Raw genomic sequence first — 21,809 nt, forward strand, 5'->3', positions numbered from 1 at the left:
GTGGACATTCAGGTTATTTCCATGTCCTGGCTACTGTAACTAGTGCTGCTATGAAGAGAGGAGTACATGTATTTTTTCAATTATAGTTTTGTCTCAGCATATGCCCAGGAGTGGGATTACTTGATCACATGGCAACCATACTTTTAGTCTTTTGAGGCACCTTCATACTATTTTCCTCAAGGAGAGCCTGTGCGCCAGTGTTTTCTGGCCCTCTGCCAGACTGGGGAGGTGGGCACCCTGCTCCTTTCCCTCAGGGAACCCTGCAGGCCCCCCCGGAGTGTTCCTGATCAATGCTCACAGTGAACTTACTGTGCGTGGAAGACTTCCTGGGTACCAAGCCTTGTGCCAAGAACTTTAGGTGTCTTTGCCTCTCTTGAGCCCCTTCACGGCCCAGTGAGGTCGATGCCATTAAACCCCGTTTAGTAGAGAAGGGCATGGCAACCCACTCCAGTATTCTTGTCTGGAGAATCCCATGGACAGAGGAGCCTGACTGGCTACAGTCCATGGTCTCGAGAGTTGGACACGACTTAATGACTAAACCACCACCATACTATTTTCCATAGTGACTGCACCAGCTTATATTCCCACCAACAGTATAGGAAGGCTCCCTTTTCTCCACACCCTCTACAGCATTATTAATAGACCTTTAATGATGGCCATTCTAACTGGTGTGATGTGGTACTTCATTGTTGTTTTGATTTGCATTTCTCTAATTATTAGTGATGATGAGCATCATTTCATGTGCCTATTGGCCATCTATATGTCTTCTTTGGAGATATATTTATCTAGGTCTTCCACCCATTTTTTGATTGAGTTGTTTTCTTTTTTGTTGTTGTTGCTATTGAATTGTAGGATCTGTTTGTATATTTTGAAAGTTGAGCCCTTTCAGTTGCATCATTTGCAAATATTTTCTCCCAGTCTGTAGGTTGTCTTTTCATCTTCTTTATGGTTTCCTGGGTTGTGAGAAGCTCCTAAATGTGATTAAGTCCCATTTGCTTATTTTTACTCTTATTTCTATTGTGAGATATGGTCTTATATGGTGCATATATGGTCACAATGTGGTACTGCATGTTCTGACTCCAATAGGTGGAAAACACAGGCCTGGGAACCGAAAGGTAGGATTGACCTCTGTCACCATAGCTTACACTGGCCCACTTGGGGAATTTGTGTTCCCATCCCTTCAACATTAGGCTCTGCTAGATTACAGCACCTGGCTCTAGGCAGTTGGCAGGGAATACCAACTATCAAGAGACACAAAAGAGTTCCACTAAAGCTACCGCTGATACCTGGTCATCTGGGGGCCTCATGCCAGTAGGCCAGGAAGCAGAGAAAGGAGTGACTCAGCAGGAGAAGGTGATTACCATGAGGAAAGGTGGGCAAGGAGGAATGTATCTGAAATTCGGGTGTTTCACTGAGTTGCCTCTTGATGTTGCCAAGCCTGGTGATAAACATAAACTTCCAATTTCATCCAACAGAGTCTGACAAGAGTGTCAACCAGGAGCTAAGACCCCTTAGGGTTGAGGGTCTAGGTTACTCCACCAGTCAAGCAACATGGACTAGCAGAAGACCAGACAACTGTGAAGGGAACCCTAGACTATGTGTGCCTTCATGACGGTGCTGCCATAGCAAAATACCAGAGGCTGAGTGGCTTCAACAATAGAAATTAATCTTCCCACAGCTCTGTAGGCTGGAAGTCCAGAATGAAGCTGCCAGCAGAATTGGTTTCCTCTGAGGCTCTCTCTAGCTCATGGACAGCCGCCCTCTTGCTGCCTCTTCACACAGCCATCCCTTTGTGCAAACTCAGCCCTGGTGTCTCTTCTTCTTCCTATAAGGACTGGATCAGGGCCCAACTCCAAGGGCCTTACTTCAACTTAATCACCTTAAAGGCCTTATCTCCAAAATGTTCACAGAGGTACTGAGGGTTAGGACTTGAACATATGAATTTGGGGGAACAGAATTCACAACGGTGTGGTAGAGAAAGATGATGATTAATGTCAGTTATGGACTCAGGACCATCTGTAGCAGCAGGTACTAGAGCTCATTGTAGTAAACTTCCTGGCGTGTGTGTGTGTGTGTCTGTGTGTGTGTCTTTTGGAAGCCAAGGCTTGAAGAAGTGGTGACAGGAGGCAGTGAAGTGCATGTGGGACACAGGTGGACCTGAGCCATGCAGGGGTCAGCACTACCGGTGCTCTGGAACCAAGCCTTCAGCATCTATCACTCCCTCACACACCAACCCAACTTCCAACTGTCAGAAGGCACACGAGGACTCTCCGGCAGCTGGAAGCCACTCTGCCAGTGTTCTCGGCAGGCCAGAAATGCCAGGCAACGATGCCTCCCAGGAGCAGCGCTCTGTGATGGATGGGAGTTGGAGAATGACTACCCCAGCTCTCTGCCCTCAGGTGAGCTCTGAGATGCAGACCCCACCGTCACCCAAGAGTCCTGGCAGCTGAAGCTCATGGCTCACAGGGCTTCCTTTTCTTTCCTGTCTTACTTCCCCACTTCTGTCCCCACTTCTTTCTGCGATCACCCCCTGAAAAGTACCTGCACTCAAATCCTTACCCCAGGGTCTGCTTCTGGTAGAACCCAAATTAAGGTGCTGACAGTCTGCAGAATAGCCCATACTTACAAATTTATCATGTGAACTTATTTAACTGGCTTCCTTGACACTCCTCTATCACCCGATCATTTCTCTAGCTATGTTATCTTCTTCTAGGCCACTAATTCTTACATATTTACCACCATGTGTCAGGTGCTGGGGATATAGCAAGAAAAATGATGAGGGACCCTGCTGTCATGGATATTATAGTCTAGGAGGGAAGCCAGACTTTGAACAATTAATTTTAAGAGGGAATTCTGTAATAACAAGGAAAATGTGAAAGTGGGGAAGGAGACATCAGTGTAAGTCCGCCAAGCCCAGAGTCAGGGAAGCTACCTCCCCAAAGAAGGGATCCTACATCTGGCTCCTGAAGGATTAGTAGGAAGTGGCATGGTGCCAGTCTCTGCCTGGCTTCCCTGACTAGAAGTTTGTCCTTCCATGATCTAACCGTAGCAAATATGATAAGGAGTGAAATAGAGCTTGGAAGAGAGGTACAATGAACATTAAAATGCAAAATAAAGACCAAATCACCAAAATCTTTATTTCACTTCATATCAAACTGGCAGAGCAATAAAATAAAAATATTTTCAATTCTTAAAACATTTTACATCAGTTACATTGACCAATAGAGAGAAAATTGAAATCCCTGAGGAACTGCTAATAATAAATAAAATACTTAAAAATAGAATGTTCTGAGTTCAAAGGAAAATGTCTTGAGCCTGTTCAGTTTGGGGAAGTCAATGGCCCTTTGCAAACTTCAGTTTCTCAAAAGGATATCCAGCTGATGCAAGCGTCCGGCCATGACAAGAAGCTGCCTCTTCCAGCAGCACCTTATGTGAAAAGGGGAAATAATTAGCCTTCCTTCAATCACTTTGTCTATACTTCTGGGAAAGCTATGTACAGAGCAGAAAAGGAAAGTGTTTGCTCTCTGTGGTACCAGAATGTTACAACCATGCCAGTGCAATTTTAACTTGTCATTAACTAAAATGCACTGTTTACTCAGTGTGAATATTAGACCAAGGTACACAATCTCTGGGCTGTTTGTGGGTGACCAAAAAAGACTCAGATATTTGTGAGAGGGTAAGATTGACACTTTAAAAAATTCCAGTATCAAAAAAAAAAAAAAAAATCCAGGATCTAACAAGGAAAAGCTTCTCTGTGAAGACTCAAGATTGAGTACCGGCTTTGTAAGTCTAAAATTCTCTTCAGGAATAGAGTCAAAATACCATATTTCATTGATTCTAGGGTGTATTGTCCCCTACACTTTAGAAACTTAAATTCCAATGGGCTTGGCCATTGTCACAAGCATCAACTCCTCTACTGACTTTCTTAGTGACATATAAATAATAGGATGTTTTACAATGAATGGCTTCTAAGATTAAATATGGTGCTCTGTAGTTCAGTACACACAGTGAGCCATATAAAAATAAGCCTGACATTTAAACCCTGGTAATCTCTTCAGTTGAAAAGATGCCAGCAAAAACATTTGGTGTCTTAAATTTCAACATGAGCATCACAGCCTCAGGAAGCGTTAGAAGGACGATGATGTGGGATGAGCTTGCCCTCTACTTCTGTGTCTGTCCCTAACTGTAGGGAGATTGATTTCACACTTCTGGGCCCCGTTTCCTCATCTGCAAAATGAGAAAGTGCTGTCAGATGGCCTTTAAATCTTGCAACCAAAAAGGAAGGTGATTTTGAATCTTGCACCACTGAGTACATGTCACCATGGAAATTCCATAGCCACGCTGCCCTCAAAGGCAAAGGAGCTTCTTGAGCGGGTTGCTGACTCAGACTCCTATTCACCCTTCCCTGCCCCAAATCCCAAGTCAAAGTTTTAAATCCAAAGACTTTCCTGAATCAAGTAGAAAACACACAATTTTAGTAACTTGATTAGGAAAGGATAATTCTTCAGTCTTGGGCAATTTACAAACTTTTAAAAACTGCAGAACTCTACTAGACTAAGTTGAACTAAATGACTGCCATAAACTTAAAAATATTAAAAAAATCATAGCAAGGGTTCACTTCAAAGTCTTCATGATTGACATAATTTCTACAGATTCTGCTGTTAAGTGCTTCCTTCCATGCCTTAGAAACGCCAGTCAGAAAAAGCTTTGTTTTCTGAAAGAAATAACAAAGACATTTCATTTGCATCAACTATTCACATCAGCACCCTGCTCCTACATTGTGATTTTATTCAAGGAGAACAATGTGCTTGGTCAAGGAGAACAAATAGTGAGAGATGAGTATTTAAGTGATGAAAAACGGAATTTTTTTGGCCAAGCAGCATGCAGTATCTTAGTTCACTGACCAGGGATCAAGCCCATGCTCCCCTGCAGTGAGTCTTAACCATCGGATCGCCAGGGAAGTCCCCATAAAATTATATATTTTTGATATATATATTTTTTAATTCAAAGGTTATAATCTGTTTTTACCTAAACATGTTAGGATTAAAAACAGGAATAGCAGCTAAAATCAACAACTGCAGAACAAATGCAAATCCTTAAAGCTTCCTATTTAAATGTCATTTCCAAAGTTTCATTCAAACTATTTTAAATGTTGTGATAAGTCACTTAACTAAGTTATTAATAAAGGTAGACTCACTCTTTAAAATTCTCTTCAGTTCAGTTCAGTCGCTCAGTAGTGTCTGACTCTTTGCAACCCCATGAATGCCAGGCCTCCCTGTCCATCACCAACTCCCGGAGTTTACTCAAACTCATGTCCATCGAGTTGGTGATGCCATCCAGCCATCTCATTCTCTGTCGTCCCCTTCTCCTGCCCCAATCCTTCCCTTCAGTCAATTACACATTTGGATTCCTATTCTTTGAGCTGACAGACACTAATGAGGCCCAGTAAAGTGACCTAACTTGAGTAAACGTGTTGGTATGGCCATCTTGCATTCAAACAGCAAATTCTTGGGCTCTGAGGAGCTAGAGTTGTTGGGTCAAATTCTAGCTGTTTTTAAGCAGCTAGAATGTGCTTTATCCAAAGAGGTGAGGGAAAGAAAGAAAGCAGAAAAGAAAAAGAAAGCAAAGAAGGAAGGAAGGCAAATAAAGACAGGGGAGGGAGGAAAAGAAAAGAGAGAGGAGGGAGGGCGATGGAGGAATGAGAGAGAAAGGAAGAGAGGGAGGGAAGAAAGGAAGGTAAAAAATAAAAAAGAAATTTGTGGCGTTGCCAATGCCCTGCCATATAGTCATTACTGCCTGGTATTCTAGAGAGCACGTTCCACCTTTGAACGCCAAGTCATTGATTTCCCATGTTCCTACTCTACCTTTATTTTATTTTTTTTTAAATACTAAGTATTTTATTGTATGCTGCCATCAGTGTATATAAAATAATTACCCTTGTGAAACAAAATTATGAATATTCAGAGAGGTAGACATTAAGGACTGACAAAAGTAGAAGTTTGTATAGTATGGCACGTTACAGAGAGGCTTTTGTACAGGCTTCAAATTGAGCTTTCCTTTGCATATTCACTGGTTTATGAAAAGTGGTTTGGAAAACCTTGTCAAGATTCATCTTACTACAAAAAGGAACAGACTTTCTGGGGTCTGAAAGGATTTGTACTTGAAGATACTCCAGTCAGCAGAGGGTCGTGGTGAGCATTCTGCAGACAGCACTGTTTCAAATCTGCAGCTGCCTGGGAAACCTTCACCCGATTGAGCCCGGCCTCCAGCCGGAGGTGTTGAACCACTTTTTTCATAGCCCCAACACTGGATGAACCAGAAATGGCGCACTTGAAAGGATGGCAGATCCGCGGGCCGTAGGCAGGTCTGCGGTGGGTCTGCTGGGCCAGTCGGCGGGTCTACCTTTAAAATGCACTGGGCCTCTTTCCATGAGGAAGAGAGGTTTATGAAATGGAAAAGTGATAACTGGCTAACTACAATTTGTTTGTAGGTCAGAAAGTTATATACAGTTAGAGGATGAGGATTTTTACATCTTCAATATTCACTATCTTTCACAGCAAAGGTCTTTAAATATTAAATATACTTCTTAAGCAATTTAAAGACTTACATGTAAACATAAATAATATACTAGCTGAGTATTTCTGTCTAATCGATTTTCTTTCATAAGTGACAGTGAATTTCACCAACACCAAACCGAGAAGCGTGGGAGAGCAACTTTTCCAGTTCCGCTGTGACTCTCTGAATCCTACCCACCCCTCCTGTCACTCCCAGGAAGACACTAAGATCAGTAACATGCAAGAAGATCAACTCTTTAAAAGAGTTTTTAATGAAAGAAGCAATAGATTAGCACTGTAGACAAATTACACACATGAATAGATGAAAAGAAAACCTATTATCTGTTTAGGAAGATATCTTTTCAGAGGTTTTCTTTGCTCATATATACATGTATATGCCCATTTGGGTTAAAAGAATTACAGTTCATGAGGAGTTCCATTTGGTAATGTTGTTTTGGCTTCAGAGACATTCCTTCCAGTTGATATTGACTTGGGGCATGTTGAGCGCCAGTGCCAGCACCTGCGTGCCATACAGGAAGAATCACCTTTGCAGCCACTGTGGGCCTAGCAGTCCTGCTCCAGGAGCCTTTGTGCTTTACTGACGAGGTCAGAGCACTAATCATCTGGTGCGCGATGATGCTCTTGCCCATGGGATTTCTCCCCCACCCAGGCATCGAACCTGTGTCTCCTGTATTGGCAGCTAGATTCTTTACCACTGAGTCACCTGGGAAGCCCATATTTGTTTGTAGCAGGGCCTTAAGTATAGGTGTGCAATAGCCACAAAAGAGATTAACAGGAGCAAATAAAGAGTTCAAGAATAAAGGGGAAATGTCCTCATTCAAAGTAAGTATGGAATGGTCTTGGTCCCCTCTCAGCTGTGGGAACCAGACTGGCCATTCTGCAAGTGCACCATGCCCACCCATGCAAGACCTGACGTAAGGTGTTGTTTGTTTGCAGTCATATTGTAAGGAAGCTTCAAAGACTTCAAAACTACAGTCACTAGTCTAAATGCAACTTGATTCTGTGAAGATGAAAGGTTCTTACCACTGATGTTACTGATAGATCAAACTGTAGTTATTATCAAGTAAACAGTAATCAGGATCATCTGCAAAGGGCAGAACACAGAGCAACACCAAGTTAACATTTCTTCATGATAAGATCTTAGCCCTTTTCAAATCAAACCATTCCACTCAGAGTCTGGTGGCTGCCATTTTGTAAGAAGAAAACATATTTGGCAACAAAACCTATAAATAATAGTCATAACTACAAGCCAGAAAACATACTGGGAATTTCTATTATATTTCTTTGCCCTTGTTCATCCTTGCCCAGCTATCATTCCCCACAGTAAAATCATCTTCAGAAATGGACAAAAATAAGTCCCCTATTATCAAGTGGTAATTAAAAGGTTATGAGAAATAAATTAACTTACATCCTTACAGAGTTCCGAGATGTAATTTCAGTCACTAAATTTTTGCTAAGATGCTAAATGCAGCCTAAGATGTCTCCTCCCTCTTCCCTTGAACATAGATAGGTATATCTTTTATTCAAATAATAGGTGTTTGCTCAGAACTGACTATGTGCCCAGTACCGTGTTACATTTTGTGATTGATTCAGAAGAAAACAAAATTTCTGCCTTCAAGGATTTTGTAATTACTGAGGGAATACAGACTAACAAAAAGCACTAAATATTTGGTTCTCCCAGAGGTATTATAGGAGTTCAGAGGGAAAAGAAGACCAGAGAAAAGTGATTCCACAATTCCAATTGTGGGCAGTGCACAAAATATATTAGGTTATATGTTTCTAGACATCTTCTATAAATTATATTTCAGTGTCATCCAAAGGAAACTATATCTCAGTTTTGCCGTTTTCATGGCCTAAGTTGAACTGGTCTCTTAGTAAAAATCCTTTACAAGTTTCTTTTGGTACTTGAGTAGCTGAATTCTCTGGGATAAGCTATAAAAACAGACGACAAATTACCAAATTCCACTCTGACAAAGAGTATTATGGTTTCTAATATGTTCATTCTCTTGGAAATTTGATTCTATTTATTCCCTTCTCTCCTTTTATTTCCTTTATTTCAAAGTTCTAGCTACTCAACCTTAAGTAAAACCTGACCTAAGATTTCAAATGATTCTTCTTGGTGGCATACCTGGTAAGCTTTTAGGATTTGGGAGAGGTCCTCTCCTGTAAGAAATGGAAACCAAAATCTTTCAGATAAGTTCTTGCTGTTTTTCTAATTTTCTACTTCACTCTACAAACATATTGCATGTTAGTCAGATTGGGTTTCTGTTCTGGAAGGTTAAGAAGACTTCAGATGAAACAAAAGCTCTGCAGCGCTGACCTCCTGGATCTAGGCTGCAAATACTACCCTATGCTAGGGAGCAGGATGCTCAGAGCTCTGCTCCGCAGTCCAGAAATCTATTGTGTGGGCCAGAGCTCCTGATCGCCTTGGACAGTTTTCCCGTGCAAAATGGGAAGTCAAACAGCTCCCACCTCGCCTTGAGGGTTAAAGGAAACAATTCATAGTAACTGCTTTGAGCAGCACTAGCATTCTTTTTCATAAATATTTATTATTTATTTATGTGTTTGGGTGCACTGGGTCTTTGTTGTGGCACACAGATTTAGTTGCCCCATGGCATGTGGGATCTTAGTTCCCCAATCAGGGCTAAAACCCCTGTCCCTTGGATTGGGAGGTGGATTCTTAACCATTGAACTACCAGGGAAGTCCTGCGCTTGGCTTTCTCCCCACTCAAACACTCCCCTATCTTTTTAAAAACTGGATTGAAAATTCAACAGCTTAGAGTTCAGGGTGACTGTAGGTAAAACAGAAGTTTCTCTTCCCTCAGAATCCTTTCTATCAGGGGCAGCAAATTTTTTCTGTAAAGGGCCAGATAGTAAATGATTTAGGCTTTGCTGGCCATGTGACATTTCTATCTCAATGCTACTCATCTCCAACATAAAAGCAGCCATAGACAGAAAGGAAACAGATGAGTGCAGCAAAACTCTACATATGAACACTGATGTTCATGTTTCATGTAATTTTCACATAGCACAAAATAGTTTCCTTTCAATTTTTCTCAACCATTTAAAAACATGAAAACTATTCTTAACTTGTAGGCCCTACCAAAACAGGGGGTTGGATTTGACTCACAGGGAGTCATAGAGTTTGCCAACTCTTGCTTTCTACAAGAAAGGTCTAGGATTGGGACTCCCCAGGCAGTCCAATGGCTAAGATTCCGAGTTCCCAATGCAGGGAGTCTAGGTTCAATCCCTGGTCAGGGAACTAGGTGCTGCAACTAAAGATCCTGTGTGCCGCAAGTAAGACCCAGTACAACCAAATAAATAATAAATAAATAAGTAAAAATCAATAAATATTATTAATAGAAAAGTATAGCATTCATGCATGAGTAATAATAATCACACTCAAGCATGACACAATCCTCCTTGAACTATGACTAGTACAATCCATTTAACATTTGTCCTAAAAACGCTATTTCGAAAAATCCAGAAACCTCTCTAAGCAAATGCAATGGTAGACACATTCTGATTCTAACATGTCCTTATTAGAATTGGAACACTAAAAATAAAAATGCTCATTAAAAGTACTTTTCTTTTTTTGGCTTCACTGCAGCATGTGGCATCTTAGTTCCCCAACCAAAGATCAAATCTGAACTCCCTGCAGTGGAAGTGTGGACTCTTAACCAGCTGAACCACCAGGGAAGTCCCTAAAAGCACTTATCTTCATGTGAAAGAAAGCTGGATATTACCTTGCCGAGTTAGACCCTGTAGCCTTTCCTGGAGGGGCTGCATTCTTCTGGGGGCAGTAGAAATTCTCGTACATGATGGGTGCTAGGGAATCATCAAGATATAAAACATTAAGAAGCTGATGACTTCCATTCTCATGACATGTGACACGAAAGACTGATAGAATTGCTTAAATAACATCCCCCAGCCTACCACCCCATTCACCTGGTGGAGTCTGTCCAGTTCTGCGTTGATTCACAAAGTACTCAATGTCCTTCTCGATGCTGCACATCTCTAAACTCTTACGGACTTCTTCATACATCTAACAGAAAAGAAGATAAATCAAGGTAGAGGTACATCCATAAAAATGGTGGCATGGAGTATTAAAATGGGAGGTTTGATGAATGGCTATGTTCCAAATTTTGTCTTGAAAAGAAAAAAAAGAGACACTCCCACGTCCTGGACTCACACAGAGGGATTTCTCTGATGTATATCTGCTATTACATTTTTTTAAAGATGACAAAAAATAATATCTTTGTAGCAACACAGCAACCTTGGCAGAAAGACTTTAAAAAAATGGATGGGATGAAGAGAATAGATACCAAGTTCCATGACTAATCCTACACACAAATGCAAAGACAACTGGAGAAAAGTTCTTCAGTCAATCCTACCTGTTTTCTGGGTATTTAACTATTTTTCAAAAGTGAATGTCCCATCTAAGTGAGAGTGGCTACTTCTCAGGAAAGAAGGTTGTGAAAATTTGATTCTGGTCCCTCTGAGACCTGGGAACCCAGGACAGTTGCTGTGCATGAGTTAAACGTGGGTCACTAATGGCCCTTAACATTGCTGACATTAAACCCTGAGCCCTGGAGTGACCATTAGCCTGGGTGTGGCTCAGCTTGCTAGTTCCTGATACTTAGTGTCCTGGAGTAACTCCGTTCCAGACTGGAGCAGTCCCTGGGACTCCCATTCATGTTGTGACATCTCTGTTTTCCATAAATTAAACTGCATTTGGGTCTCCTTTCTTTGCTCCTCCTGCCCTAATTCTGAATTTCTTAGTGAGAGACTCATGATGGTAAAGTGAGGCAGGAGTCAGCCAAGTTAGGTGTTTATCTGGGTCCATACTCACCGTGGATGCGGTCACTGTACCTACCTCGGCCTCTAATGACGGGGGATGAACTAACACATGTCTCTGAGTCCTCCCACTCTATGATTCTAATACGCAGAGCATCCTCCGTGGATGCCTCTGACTCACCTCATCGCTTGTGACACATTGTTGTGAGAGCTGATTCACATGTAACCAAAGTGCATTTCGAAAGAAGTTTATTCGTTCACACTCTTGAGTCTCAAACACCTGCAGAAACACGTACAGATGAGCAGAGAAAGGGTCTAGACTGGCTATGATGTAAGAAACAATTTCAACCTTGAATCATCTGTAAGCTTATAGTCTCATCTAGTGTACTCCCCACCCACCGCTGAGGAAGCCCAGACACTCTTAACTCTGGCAAATGGATTTTAATAACACACTAACACAAATAGGACTGGATACAGTTCTGTACATAAGAGGTGATGGTGAACCCAGCCGTCAGTGTTCTAACCTGAATTGTGGCTCACATTTCCGACTGCCTAATGGACATCTGCATGTGGGCAGCTTGCCAGAGCCTCCGATGCAAAGTTTTGCCCTCAGGTTTCCCTGATGGTCCAGTGGTTGGGGGTCTGCTTTGCAACGCAGGACTCATTGCAAGGCAGAATTTGCAATGCTAAGTCAGTCCCTGGTCTGGGAGGATCCCACAGGACGCAGGGCAGCTAAGCCTGTGTCCCACAACTACTGAGCTTGCGCTCTGGAGCCCACAAGCCACCACTAGTGAAGCCCACACCCTCCAGAGCTTGTGTTCTGCAACAAGAGAAGCCCATGCACCACAAACTAGGGAATGGCCCCCATTCGCCTCGACTGGAGAAAACCCACTTATTGTGGGTTCAGAGCTTCTGATTCCAGGGGCCTGGAATTGGTCTGATAATAAGATCTTCATCTAACAAGGATGTTGGTACAGGTTCCAGGACCTCCTTTTGAGAACCACTAGAAAGAAAGACAAGGTTTGCGGGAAAACATTGCAGTTCCTTCCATCCTCTACTTAAAGCCCAGATTCCTAACTTGCCTTCAAGCAATTCTACAAAAGTAGAGGCCGGAAGACCCGCCCCTGCGCTTCCGGGTACCTCGCAGGCCTTGATGTGCTCGCTCTGCCACTCGCTCCGGACCCTGTCCAGCGTGTTGATGTGCTGCATGTACGCCTTGTCTGCAACGGAGGGGAGGGGCCTGGGTCTGGAAACTGGGCGGGGCGGGGCTCGCAGGCCCAGCCCCCAGGCCCTCCCGAGAGCTCCCAGGGCTCCTGGGGATGCTGAAGGCTGGAAGGCCAAAGTTACATCTCACCCTCATCACAGCTTTGTGAAAAATAAGCAAAGGCGGGCATCACCTTCTTTTTAAAGAGAAACCAAACACTCAGCCAGAAATGTTCCAAAGAAAGAGAACTAAAGGCTGACCCCCCCCCAAAAAAAAATCTCACCAGAGTTTCCCTCTACCTCTTTCCATTTTGAGGAAAATTAAGTGAGGCAGGCAGAAGAGTGAACTAGCAAGTCACTTCAGTTTTGGATTTAGAGACTTAAGGGACCACGGTCGTGAGAGGTTGGCCTCTTGCAGGAAACTCTGGGAATTAGAAGCCTTTGCAAACTCTTGGTTTGGATCCTTAGATTTCAGTGATGACGAGACCTCACAACTTGGCTGTTTCTTTCACAGCAGAGAAGACGTATCAGGGATGAAATGGGGTTTTAAGATGATCGTACTCGATAAGTAAGAGTGAGTACCTGATTTCAAAGCAGCTATCACATGACCCGACCCCTCCACGCTCCCACGCCATTCAGTCACCTGTCAGGCACCATGAGCTAAGCAGGCAGGGGCCAGAAACTCCTGCCTCTTTTGCTTCTCTCACTTTCCAAGGTTCTAATGTACCCCCCTTCTCAGCCTCCCTTCCTTCCCTCTGTCCCTCCCTTCTTCCCTTCGAATACCTTGCTAATCCTATGGTACAAGCATATATTCACTATCATAAGGTATATAAAACTACCTTTCTCAGACATATTTAGCCCCACCACCATCCTTCCCCATCCGTGGGAGCACACCCCTCACCCGAGTCTTCTACTGCAGTCTTTGAAGTTGCTAGTTTCACAAAAAGCTGTGAGGACCAGAAAAAAACAAGAAGAAGAAGTCAGGAATGCTGGGCCAGGCTTCTAAAGGCAAAACAGGTTTAAAAGCAATGTCTGTAAAGAGACAAGTTCTAAGTCATACCTATGTTTGTCTTGTATGTTAATCATTTAACTTGCCCTCTAATCTTCCGAAAACATACCCCTACCTTCTGACTGCTAACAATCTTTATCCAGATTTTATAAAATTCAATTTATAAAACACCCAAGCAGGAGGCAGCCTCACTATAAGGAACACATGAGCTGAGTTTTGAAGCAAGATGAAAACATCAGAACCCCTTCCCCATTACCAGGTTTCTCTAGCTCTTCCCTAACCCTCAAAATAGGACATGGGTTTTTCTGGCTCAGAGGATTCGAATAGCCTGAAGGAGGGTACTGCCAGAAGCTTAGAGTGCAAGTCCATTTCTTTTGTTGTTAGGATTATTAATTAGCTCTAGCTTGACATATGTGAATCTTGGGTTTTTCAGGCTATTGGCTCTCCGAGGTACCTTTTCTTGTTGCTTCGGGTTTGCCATGTTGGCACTGCGGTGGACAGCCTGCTCTGCTTCATCTTTGTCTCGGCACTTCTGCTCGTAGTTCTTCTTTGCCTTTGCAGGTATGAGACAAAAGAGGATCAAAACAGATCAGCCGACTGTGACTCTGAGGAGCAGCCACCCTAACCGCCCCCCCCTGCCCCCAGCAAATAAGAGGGCACACTGACTAGGGCTGTGATCACCTCCAGACTGTGTGTGCTCGGAGCAGATGCTCTTTTTTATCTTCGGAAGGTTTCTCCATCCCCTTTCCAAATTATGTATGTAGTGGCAACCTCATCGAGGAACTAACAACTCCTCTTTGGCAAAAACAAAGTCCATGAACTTTAAAAATTACTGACACAAAAGATTGAATATGAATTAGGCAAAATCAAATGCTGATGTGATTAGAGGATGTGTAATCCAACATTTATTCATTACACTTAGAACTGAGATGCAATGACTTGGTCCTGATAACTGTAACTAACAATGGTTCAGTATTCTCATGTGCCCCATCACTGCATGTGGGCAGCGGGGAGGGCACCAATCTCATAATTTCTGTAGCTCAAGGTGGTCATGCACCTTCTTAGCTTAAATAATTCTGTTTTCACTAGTTTAAAAGTAGGCGTGGTCTCTCCTGTGCTACCATTACTATCAGCAGTGTGTAATCAGTTCACAAAGTACACTTACTGAATCAAATAATTGTGTTTCAACTCTTAAAGCAAAGACTTAACTTGTTCAAACAAAGCAAAGCTGTGAATCAGTTGGCTAATAAATAAAAAATGACAAACCCCCCAAAAACGCATGACTAAGAATGAAGACACCTTTGCAGAGTTGGTTTGTGCTCATCAAATATCTCACATGCTTTCCTACATTTCTCAGCTTCCCCTGCAATTCAATTGGGGTTAACACACACACATATATATATAATATATATATGCCATAATTTTCTTAACCTACTGTCTACTGGTGGACATTTATCCTATTTTCTATTTTTATTACATAAAAATGCTCCAATTTTTACTGTGGGTAGTGTGAATTTACAGACCAAATTCCTAGAAACCTAATTGTTTGATAAAAGAATGTATACATACTTCCCTCCAAAATGGTTACCCTCATCTATACTCCTATAAACACATATGTGAGGGTACAATGGCCTCATACTCTCACCAACACTAAAATAAGACAATGTTTTTAACCTTTTCTAATACTACAAGCTTATCCCTTTTTAATTTTCATTTTATCTCATTGATAAGGTGGTATATCTTTTCTACTCCATGTCTTTTACCTTTTTTTTTTTTTGGAGCATTATAATTTTAATTGATTTTTAAAAGCTCAGGCTATACTAGTAACACTAACTGACTGTAAATTATATGTTACTAATGCATGCCAAGTCACTTCAGTCATGTCCAACTCTTTGCAACACTATGGACTGTAGACTGCCAGGCTTCCCTGTCCATGGGATTCTCTAAGCAAGAATACTGGAGTGGATCGCCATGCCCTTCTCCAGGGGATCTTCCCAACCCAGGGATCAAAGCCACATCTCTTGTGTCTCCTGCATTGGCAGGAGGGTTCTTTACCACCAGCGCCACTTGGGAAGCCCCATATGGTACTAATATTTTTCTCCCATGTCATCTCTCACCATATGATATTTTTTCTTTTGCTCTAAAGAAGTCTTAAACTTTAAGGCTGTCAGTGATCAATCTTTCTCTTTTCTGTATTATTTTTTAACATGACATATTAGGGACTTTTTCTCTGTTGCCACATAGTCCTCATAATCATATCTTTAAAGGTTGTACAATTTAATCTTTCTCCATTTTTTGGTCATTAAGTCATCTACAGTTTTCCTATAAGTACTGAACATAGTAGTGCATTTTGTTTTGTCTTTCTCATTTTGGATGATTTTATAGTCTTAGATTCTTTGCATAAAATGGATGGGGTATGATCACATTTATGACTCTAAAAGCATATCATAAAATGTCTTTTTAAAAATGTATATGGGTTCCAGGGAAGATACAACAGATGTACTCTTCCCTATTCCTCCACACAAGTATAACTAAAACCTCTGAGCATTCTACATAAAACAAACACAGATGCTAAAAGGCAGAGAGAAGACAGATTGACTAATGTCCTTGGTCTCAGACAGTAACCTAGAAGCAAGTGCCCTGAGTTTTCTTTTGCCCTCATATATCACAGAATGGGTGCCAAAGCAGCAGACAACCAAGAAATGCTGATGGGCATAAACAAAAAATAGTCCCAAGGGAAACCCGCTCTCTCTGGCCAAAAGGCCAGAAAAGGGACAGCACAGCAGGACAGGAAGGATCCTCCAGCCAAACACCACGTGAAGAACTGTGCCCTCTTCCACCCACCACATATCCAGCCAAGGCCAAGCGGGGACTTCCACACTCACCAGGCTATGATGAGGTTCCCAACTGCCCTGCTGAGATGGTGTCAGAGGAGGACAAATATCAGACTTGGACTTTCGTTCCTACCTGGGGATGACCAAGCAGCACACACAGAGCCAGCAGAGACTCTGAGGAGCCTGGACTTTCACCATCCCCACCTGGCAGTGATGAGGTGCACCCCCTCCCTGCCGCAGTGGCGTCAGAGGTGGTTTGGTGGAGAGCAAAAACTTTAACCACTCCCCCGGAGTAACACTGACCCTGTGGTGTCAGTGGAGGCTGGGGGGTGGTGGGAAGGAACCTGGATCTTACCCCCTCATAGCACCAATGTGGTGGCACTTTACCTCACCGCTAGAGTGGTATCAGAGTAAGGCAGCTAAAACAGAAGATTTAAATAAGATTTAGAGTCTTGCAACAGAATATATAAAATGTCCAGTATCAGTTGAATATCACTCATCATACCAAGAACCAGGAGGATCTCAAACTGCATGAAAAAAGACCATCAAGAAATTTCAATATCGAGATGACAGAGATGTTACAATTATCTGACAAAGATTTTAAGCAGGCATCATAAAAATGATAAAAATCAATAAACATTTGCAAACACAGTGGGAAAATGAAAAAAAAATCTTAGCAAAGAAAAAGAAAATCCCAGCAAAGAAACAGAAGGAATAAATAAGAACAAAATGGAAACTTTAGAACTGAAAAATTTACTAATTGAAAGGATAGACTTAGGAATGGAAGAGAGAAAAAAGAACTGGTGAACTAGAAGACAATACAATAGAAATTATCTAACCTGAAAAAAAAGAGCAAATAGGCTTAAAAAAATGAACAGAGCCTCATGAACCTTTGACACCATAACAAAAGATCTAACATTCATGTCCTTGGAATCCTAGGAGAGGAACGTGGGCTGAAAAAGTGTCTGAAGAAATAAAGGCTGAAAACTTTCCAAATTTGGCAAAGGATATAAAACTACAGATTCCAGAAATTGACCAAACTGAAAACAAGATAAAACCAAAGAAATCCATGATAAGACACAGAGGTGAACTTCTGAGAACTAAAAAAAAAGAAAATATCTTAAAACAGAAATGACACCTTATCCATACAAGAAAATTAATTTGAATTATAGCAGTTTTCTTATTAGAAACTATGGATGTCACAAGGAAGTGATGCAACATTTTTCAAGTACTAAAAGAAATGCACAATCCTATATCCAGTGAAAATATCCTTCAAGAATGAAAGGGAAATCACTAAAGGAAAACTAAGAGTGTAACAGCGTAGCGTGGGCAGCCCTTAGCACACAGACATTACTGTGGATCATTACTCTGTACTGTTACCAGGCAACGGACCCTGCTCAGCCATTGGCCAGCACCACAGTGGGCCCTTCCCACAAGCAACCAACTGTCAATGAGAGACCATTAGGGACTTGATTCAGCCAGCGGTCAGCAGGGCAGTGGTCATCAGGTGGGAGAGTGAAGTAAGAGGTAGATGCTTGCCTGCTCCCCTGGGCCCTCCAGCCCTCTCCCTGGTCTTGGGCCAGTGGGTGATGGGGGGCCAAGGAAACAGGCTGGGGACTGTGTCATGCAGGGCTCAAAAGCCCTCCCCAAGGCCACCCACTAGCCTTGGCCCAGGCCTTGAAGCAGTGTTGAATCTCTCCCGCATCCTTGTCTCTGCGACTTAATGTCAGTGGAAGTTTGTGTGGGTCACAGTCTGTGGGGCCTGCCCCGCCCCCTTGGGCAGCCGGAGGAGCCTGAGGGCCAGTTGGTTTGGACACCTAGCTCCCTCAGTGATGATACCTGGGCAAGGTGTGGGAACCTAGCCCCGAGGGAGCTGCCAACTGAGATCTGCCTCCTCTTAGCCAGGACCGGGACCTTAGTGGGTGAAAGTTGTGCCTTGGGACCCTGCCCTTTCTTGTCAGGACAGAGAATAACATTTGTTTGGCAGAAATTTACAGGCACATTGCTACCTGACCATGACCTGACTTCAAGAACAAAGGATCTGACACCCAGAAGTTTGCTACAACTAACAACTCCCCTCCCTCACCTTTCCTGTAAAAAGGCTTTGCTAAAAGCTTTCAGGGAGTTGGGGGTTTTTAAGGCATGAGCCATCCATCTCCTTGCATGGCCCTGCAATATACCTTTGTTCCAAACTCCAACGTTTTAGTATTGTTTGCCCTCACTGTGTGTCAGACACATGGACTTGGTGTTTTTGGTAACAAGAGTAGTTATCACTGGCAGACCTACCTTAAAAAATGCCTGAAGAAGTTCTCTAAGCAAAACAAAATTATAAAAAGAAACCTTGAAACATTAGAAGATGGAAAAAAAAAAAACACTAAGCAAAAAACGGGCAAATACAATACTCTTCCTTTCTCTTCTTGTGTTTTCTAAATTTTTGACAGTTGAAGCAAAAATTTTAACAATGTTACAGTTCTAAATGTAGGCAGAGGAAGTAGGAAATTTATATTTCAATAAGACTTTCTCTTTGTGAGAGAGTTTTCCCCAGATTGCTCAAAACATAAAAATTCTGGCAGTAATCATATCTCAACCAACACCATTTTCTACATTATACTGACATTATTCTCTATCAATCACTTTTCAGGTGCTCTGCATCAGAGTGTTAGGTAGTGAGAATAGGAAAAAGGAGTCCAAAATGGCAGTGGCTAAAAGACAAAAGAAAGAGAAAAGCCTGCAAAAATGGAACAAAAGAATATCTGCAGACTGAAGTGAGAACTTCAGGTGAAACAAATACACCCGCTTCTTGGCTAGCCCGATTTGCATAGGGTAGGCTCAAGGTGGGGAGGAGACAAACATATAAAAGGAAGAAGCCAAGACAGATTGAGGCCTTTCCTTTGGGGTCGGCCCGCCTTCATGCCTTGAGAGTGTACTTTCCTTTGCTTGCCGAATAAAACTCTGAGGTGTAACACTGGTCTTCCGTTTCAAATCTTTGCTGTGGCAAGACAGAACCAAAGAAATTTCACACTTCCCCGACAAAAGAAAAAATGCAGAATAGACTGCATATGCCATCAACATTAGTGGCATTTTCTTTTATGACCAGCTAACCAGGTATGATGTCACAATCACAGGATATATGATGACACTTCTGTACAAAGATGGAGTCACAGATGTTCCAGTAACACAATTCAACAGTAGGGGATTCATGAAAAGCTAGTGTGAGATCCCAACAACTTGTCTCAGTTCTATCTTGATAAGCATTTTTAAAATAAATTACTTAAAGCAAAGAAGGCTTTTACAGTTTGCAGATATCTTAAAACTCAATAAAAATAGGTAAGAAATCAAGATTCAAAACAGTCTTACAGGAAAGAGGTTCAAATCCAACAAGATGAAAGATATCATATAGTGTACATGCCCTGGTCTGAAATATTTAAGTTGATTTTCTATATTTTCCCAGGTTGCTGGAAAGATAACATCATTGTATTTCTTCTAATTTCGTCCTCAATCTTTCCTTAAAAGGAAAGAAAGTCAAACCACTAAAGGCTGTTTTCTCTAAAAGACTGCACACATGTTATTTGCAGGAAAATGTTGATACACAGCACAGGATTTCGTAAAATGCCACCATTTTTTAAAAAAGCAATATAGTAAGACTTACATCCATGGTTTTCTTGAATTGTAAGCTCTTTTGTTTATGGGCAGCATCCATTATAAGCTCCGTCTGTGAAGAGAGCACAACACTATTAATAAAGACAATTATTAACGCCAGTTTATTTTGAGGGCTAATCGTTCAACGTGGCTTACTTCACCTAGTCCTCACACAACTCAGCGGGTAGATGTGCTATTTATTATTACTCCCATTTCACAAATAAGGAGAGTGCAGCACAGAAAGACTGAACTATTTGCCTACCTTTGAACCTGGGTGGCCACCAGCCACTACTGAGAATCATGGATCACCTTAGAGTATTCTCATCAGTAAATCTGGAATCAAGAAACTTAGGCTTCAAGTGTTAGTCACTCAGTCATGTCCGACTCTTTGTGACCCCGCCAGGCTCCTCTGTCCATGGAATTCTCCAGGCAAGAAGATTGGAGTGGGTAGCCATTCCCTTCTCCAGGAAATCTTCCCGGCTCAGGGATTGAACCCAGATCTCCCACACTGCGGGCAGATTCTTTATCGTCTGAGCCACCAGGGAAGCCTCAAGTTTCTAAAAGGGATTTTTTAAATGTTGCTCATTTTAAAAGAGTTCTTTATTCTGTAAGCCTGTGTCAGCGCAGTTAGGGACTCAGAAGCATTCACTTCTGTGGCATCTGTCAAAGGCACTCCCATCACCGGCAAGGAGCCGAGGCAGTATGAAGGGAAGAAATGCTTGTGGAACAGCTGATTAGTCCAACTTTGTTCACCATCTAATCCAGGAAAGGTAAGCTACTCGGTTGAGATCACTTGGAAGCAATTTCTTTGATGTGGTTGTGACAATACTTTTATTAGTCAAAATAACGGGACTGATCAAAAAAATGCAACTCTCAGACATAATAGTGGGCTTCCCTGGTGGGTCAAATGGTAAAGGATCCGCCTGCAATGCAGGAGACCTGGGTTCGATCCCTGGGTTGGGAAGATTCCCTGGAGGAGGGCATGGCAACCCACTCCAGTATTCTTGCCTGGAGAATCCCGGTGGACAGAGGATCCCGGGCTACAGTCCATGGGGTTGCAAAGAGTTGGACAGGACTGGTGACTAAGTGCAGCCCAGACGTAACGGCAGCTCCCACACTGTTATGTACTAAGCGACTTTCATGCATCACAACGACTGTGAGTACTCATCCCCATTCCCGGGTGACCTCATCCAAGGTGATATTCTCAGCAAGTAGCAGAGTTGGGATTTGGGCACAGTCAGACTCCCGTGTCCTTGTTCCTAATCTTTACCCAAAACTACCATTATCCCCATGATAGCCCTCTAAAATCAGCTGGGTATATAAAAGCCAAGAAATGCAACAATTCAAAATGAGTTATGGCATTGCCCTTGTACAAAATGATATAACGCAAAATAATACTAAGAATATTAAAATATGTCTCTTTCTTCTGGAAAACTTAAGTTTTTGCCTATTACCATAACACACAAATAGGATAGATTTTCAAGATAGCTGGATATAAGTTTTGGGATGGTCTCACTTCAGATACGAACTTTGTAGAATATATGAAACTCCCTGGGCGAGCCCCCAAGGGGCCCTCTGAGAATGGAACACCCATCTCCCAGCCCAGCTGAAATGGAAGGACCAGGAAGTAACTGGGTGAAGGCTTCAAGGAAATGGAGGACAGAACAGAAACGTGACCCCGAGGGGAAAGACTCCCAGGCAGAGAGATCCCTGCCATTGCAGACAGAGAGCTGTGTGGCTCACGTGAGCACC

The 21,809-nt window shown here is 42.4% G+C and overlaps 1 protein-coding gene and 1 pseudogene across 1 annotated transcript in view; both read right to left on the reverse strand.

The window, feature by feature from the left end:
* Positions 1-3,112: 3,112 nt before the first annotated feature.
* The window catches only part of PSTPIP2 (proline-serine-threonine phosphatase interacting protein 2), an 84,808-nt gene continuing 66,111 nt past the window's right edge, over positions 3,113-21,809 (reverse strand). The window contains exons 6-15 of the mRNA XM_065932638.1: positions 20,068-20,130; positions 14,039-14,137; positions 13,477-13,522; positions 12,513-12,592; positions 11,554-11,652; positions 10,524-10,620; positions 10,322-10,403; positions 8,704-8,738; positions 7,599-7,659; positions 3,113-4,714 (exon numbers count right to left, since the gene is read on the reverse strand). Of these exons, the coding sequence (XP_065788710.1) occupies positions 7,607-7,659; positions 8,704-8,738; positions 10,322-10,403; positions 10,524-10,620; positions 11,554-11,652; positions 12,513-12,592; positions 13,477-13,522; positions 14,039-14,137; positions 20,068-20,130 (654 nt within the window). The 3' untranslated portion in view covers positions 3,113-4,714; positions 7,599-7,606. The remainder of the gene's footprint in view (positions 4,715-7,598; positions 7,660-8,703; positions 8,739-10,321; positions 10,404-10,523; positions 10,621-11,553; positions 11,653-12,512; positions 12,593-13,476; positions 13,523-14,038; positions 14,138-20,067; positions 20,131-21,809) is intronic.
* LOC136167397 (guanine nucleotide-binding protein G(I)/G(S)/G(O) subunit gamma-5 pseudogene) lies at positions 5,909-7,204 on the reverse strand (annotated as a pseudogene).

This window comes from Muntiacus reevesi, chromosome 4, assembly GCF_963930625.1.
Source record: "Muntiacus reevesi chromosome 4, mMunRee1.1, whole genome shotgun sequence".
Taxonomy (NCBI): Eukaryota; Metazoa; Chordata; class Mammalia; order Artiodactyla; family Cervidae; genus Muntiacus; species Muntiacus reevesi.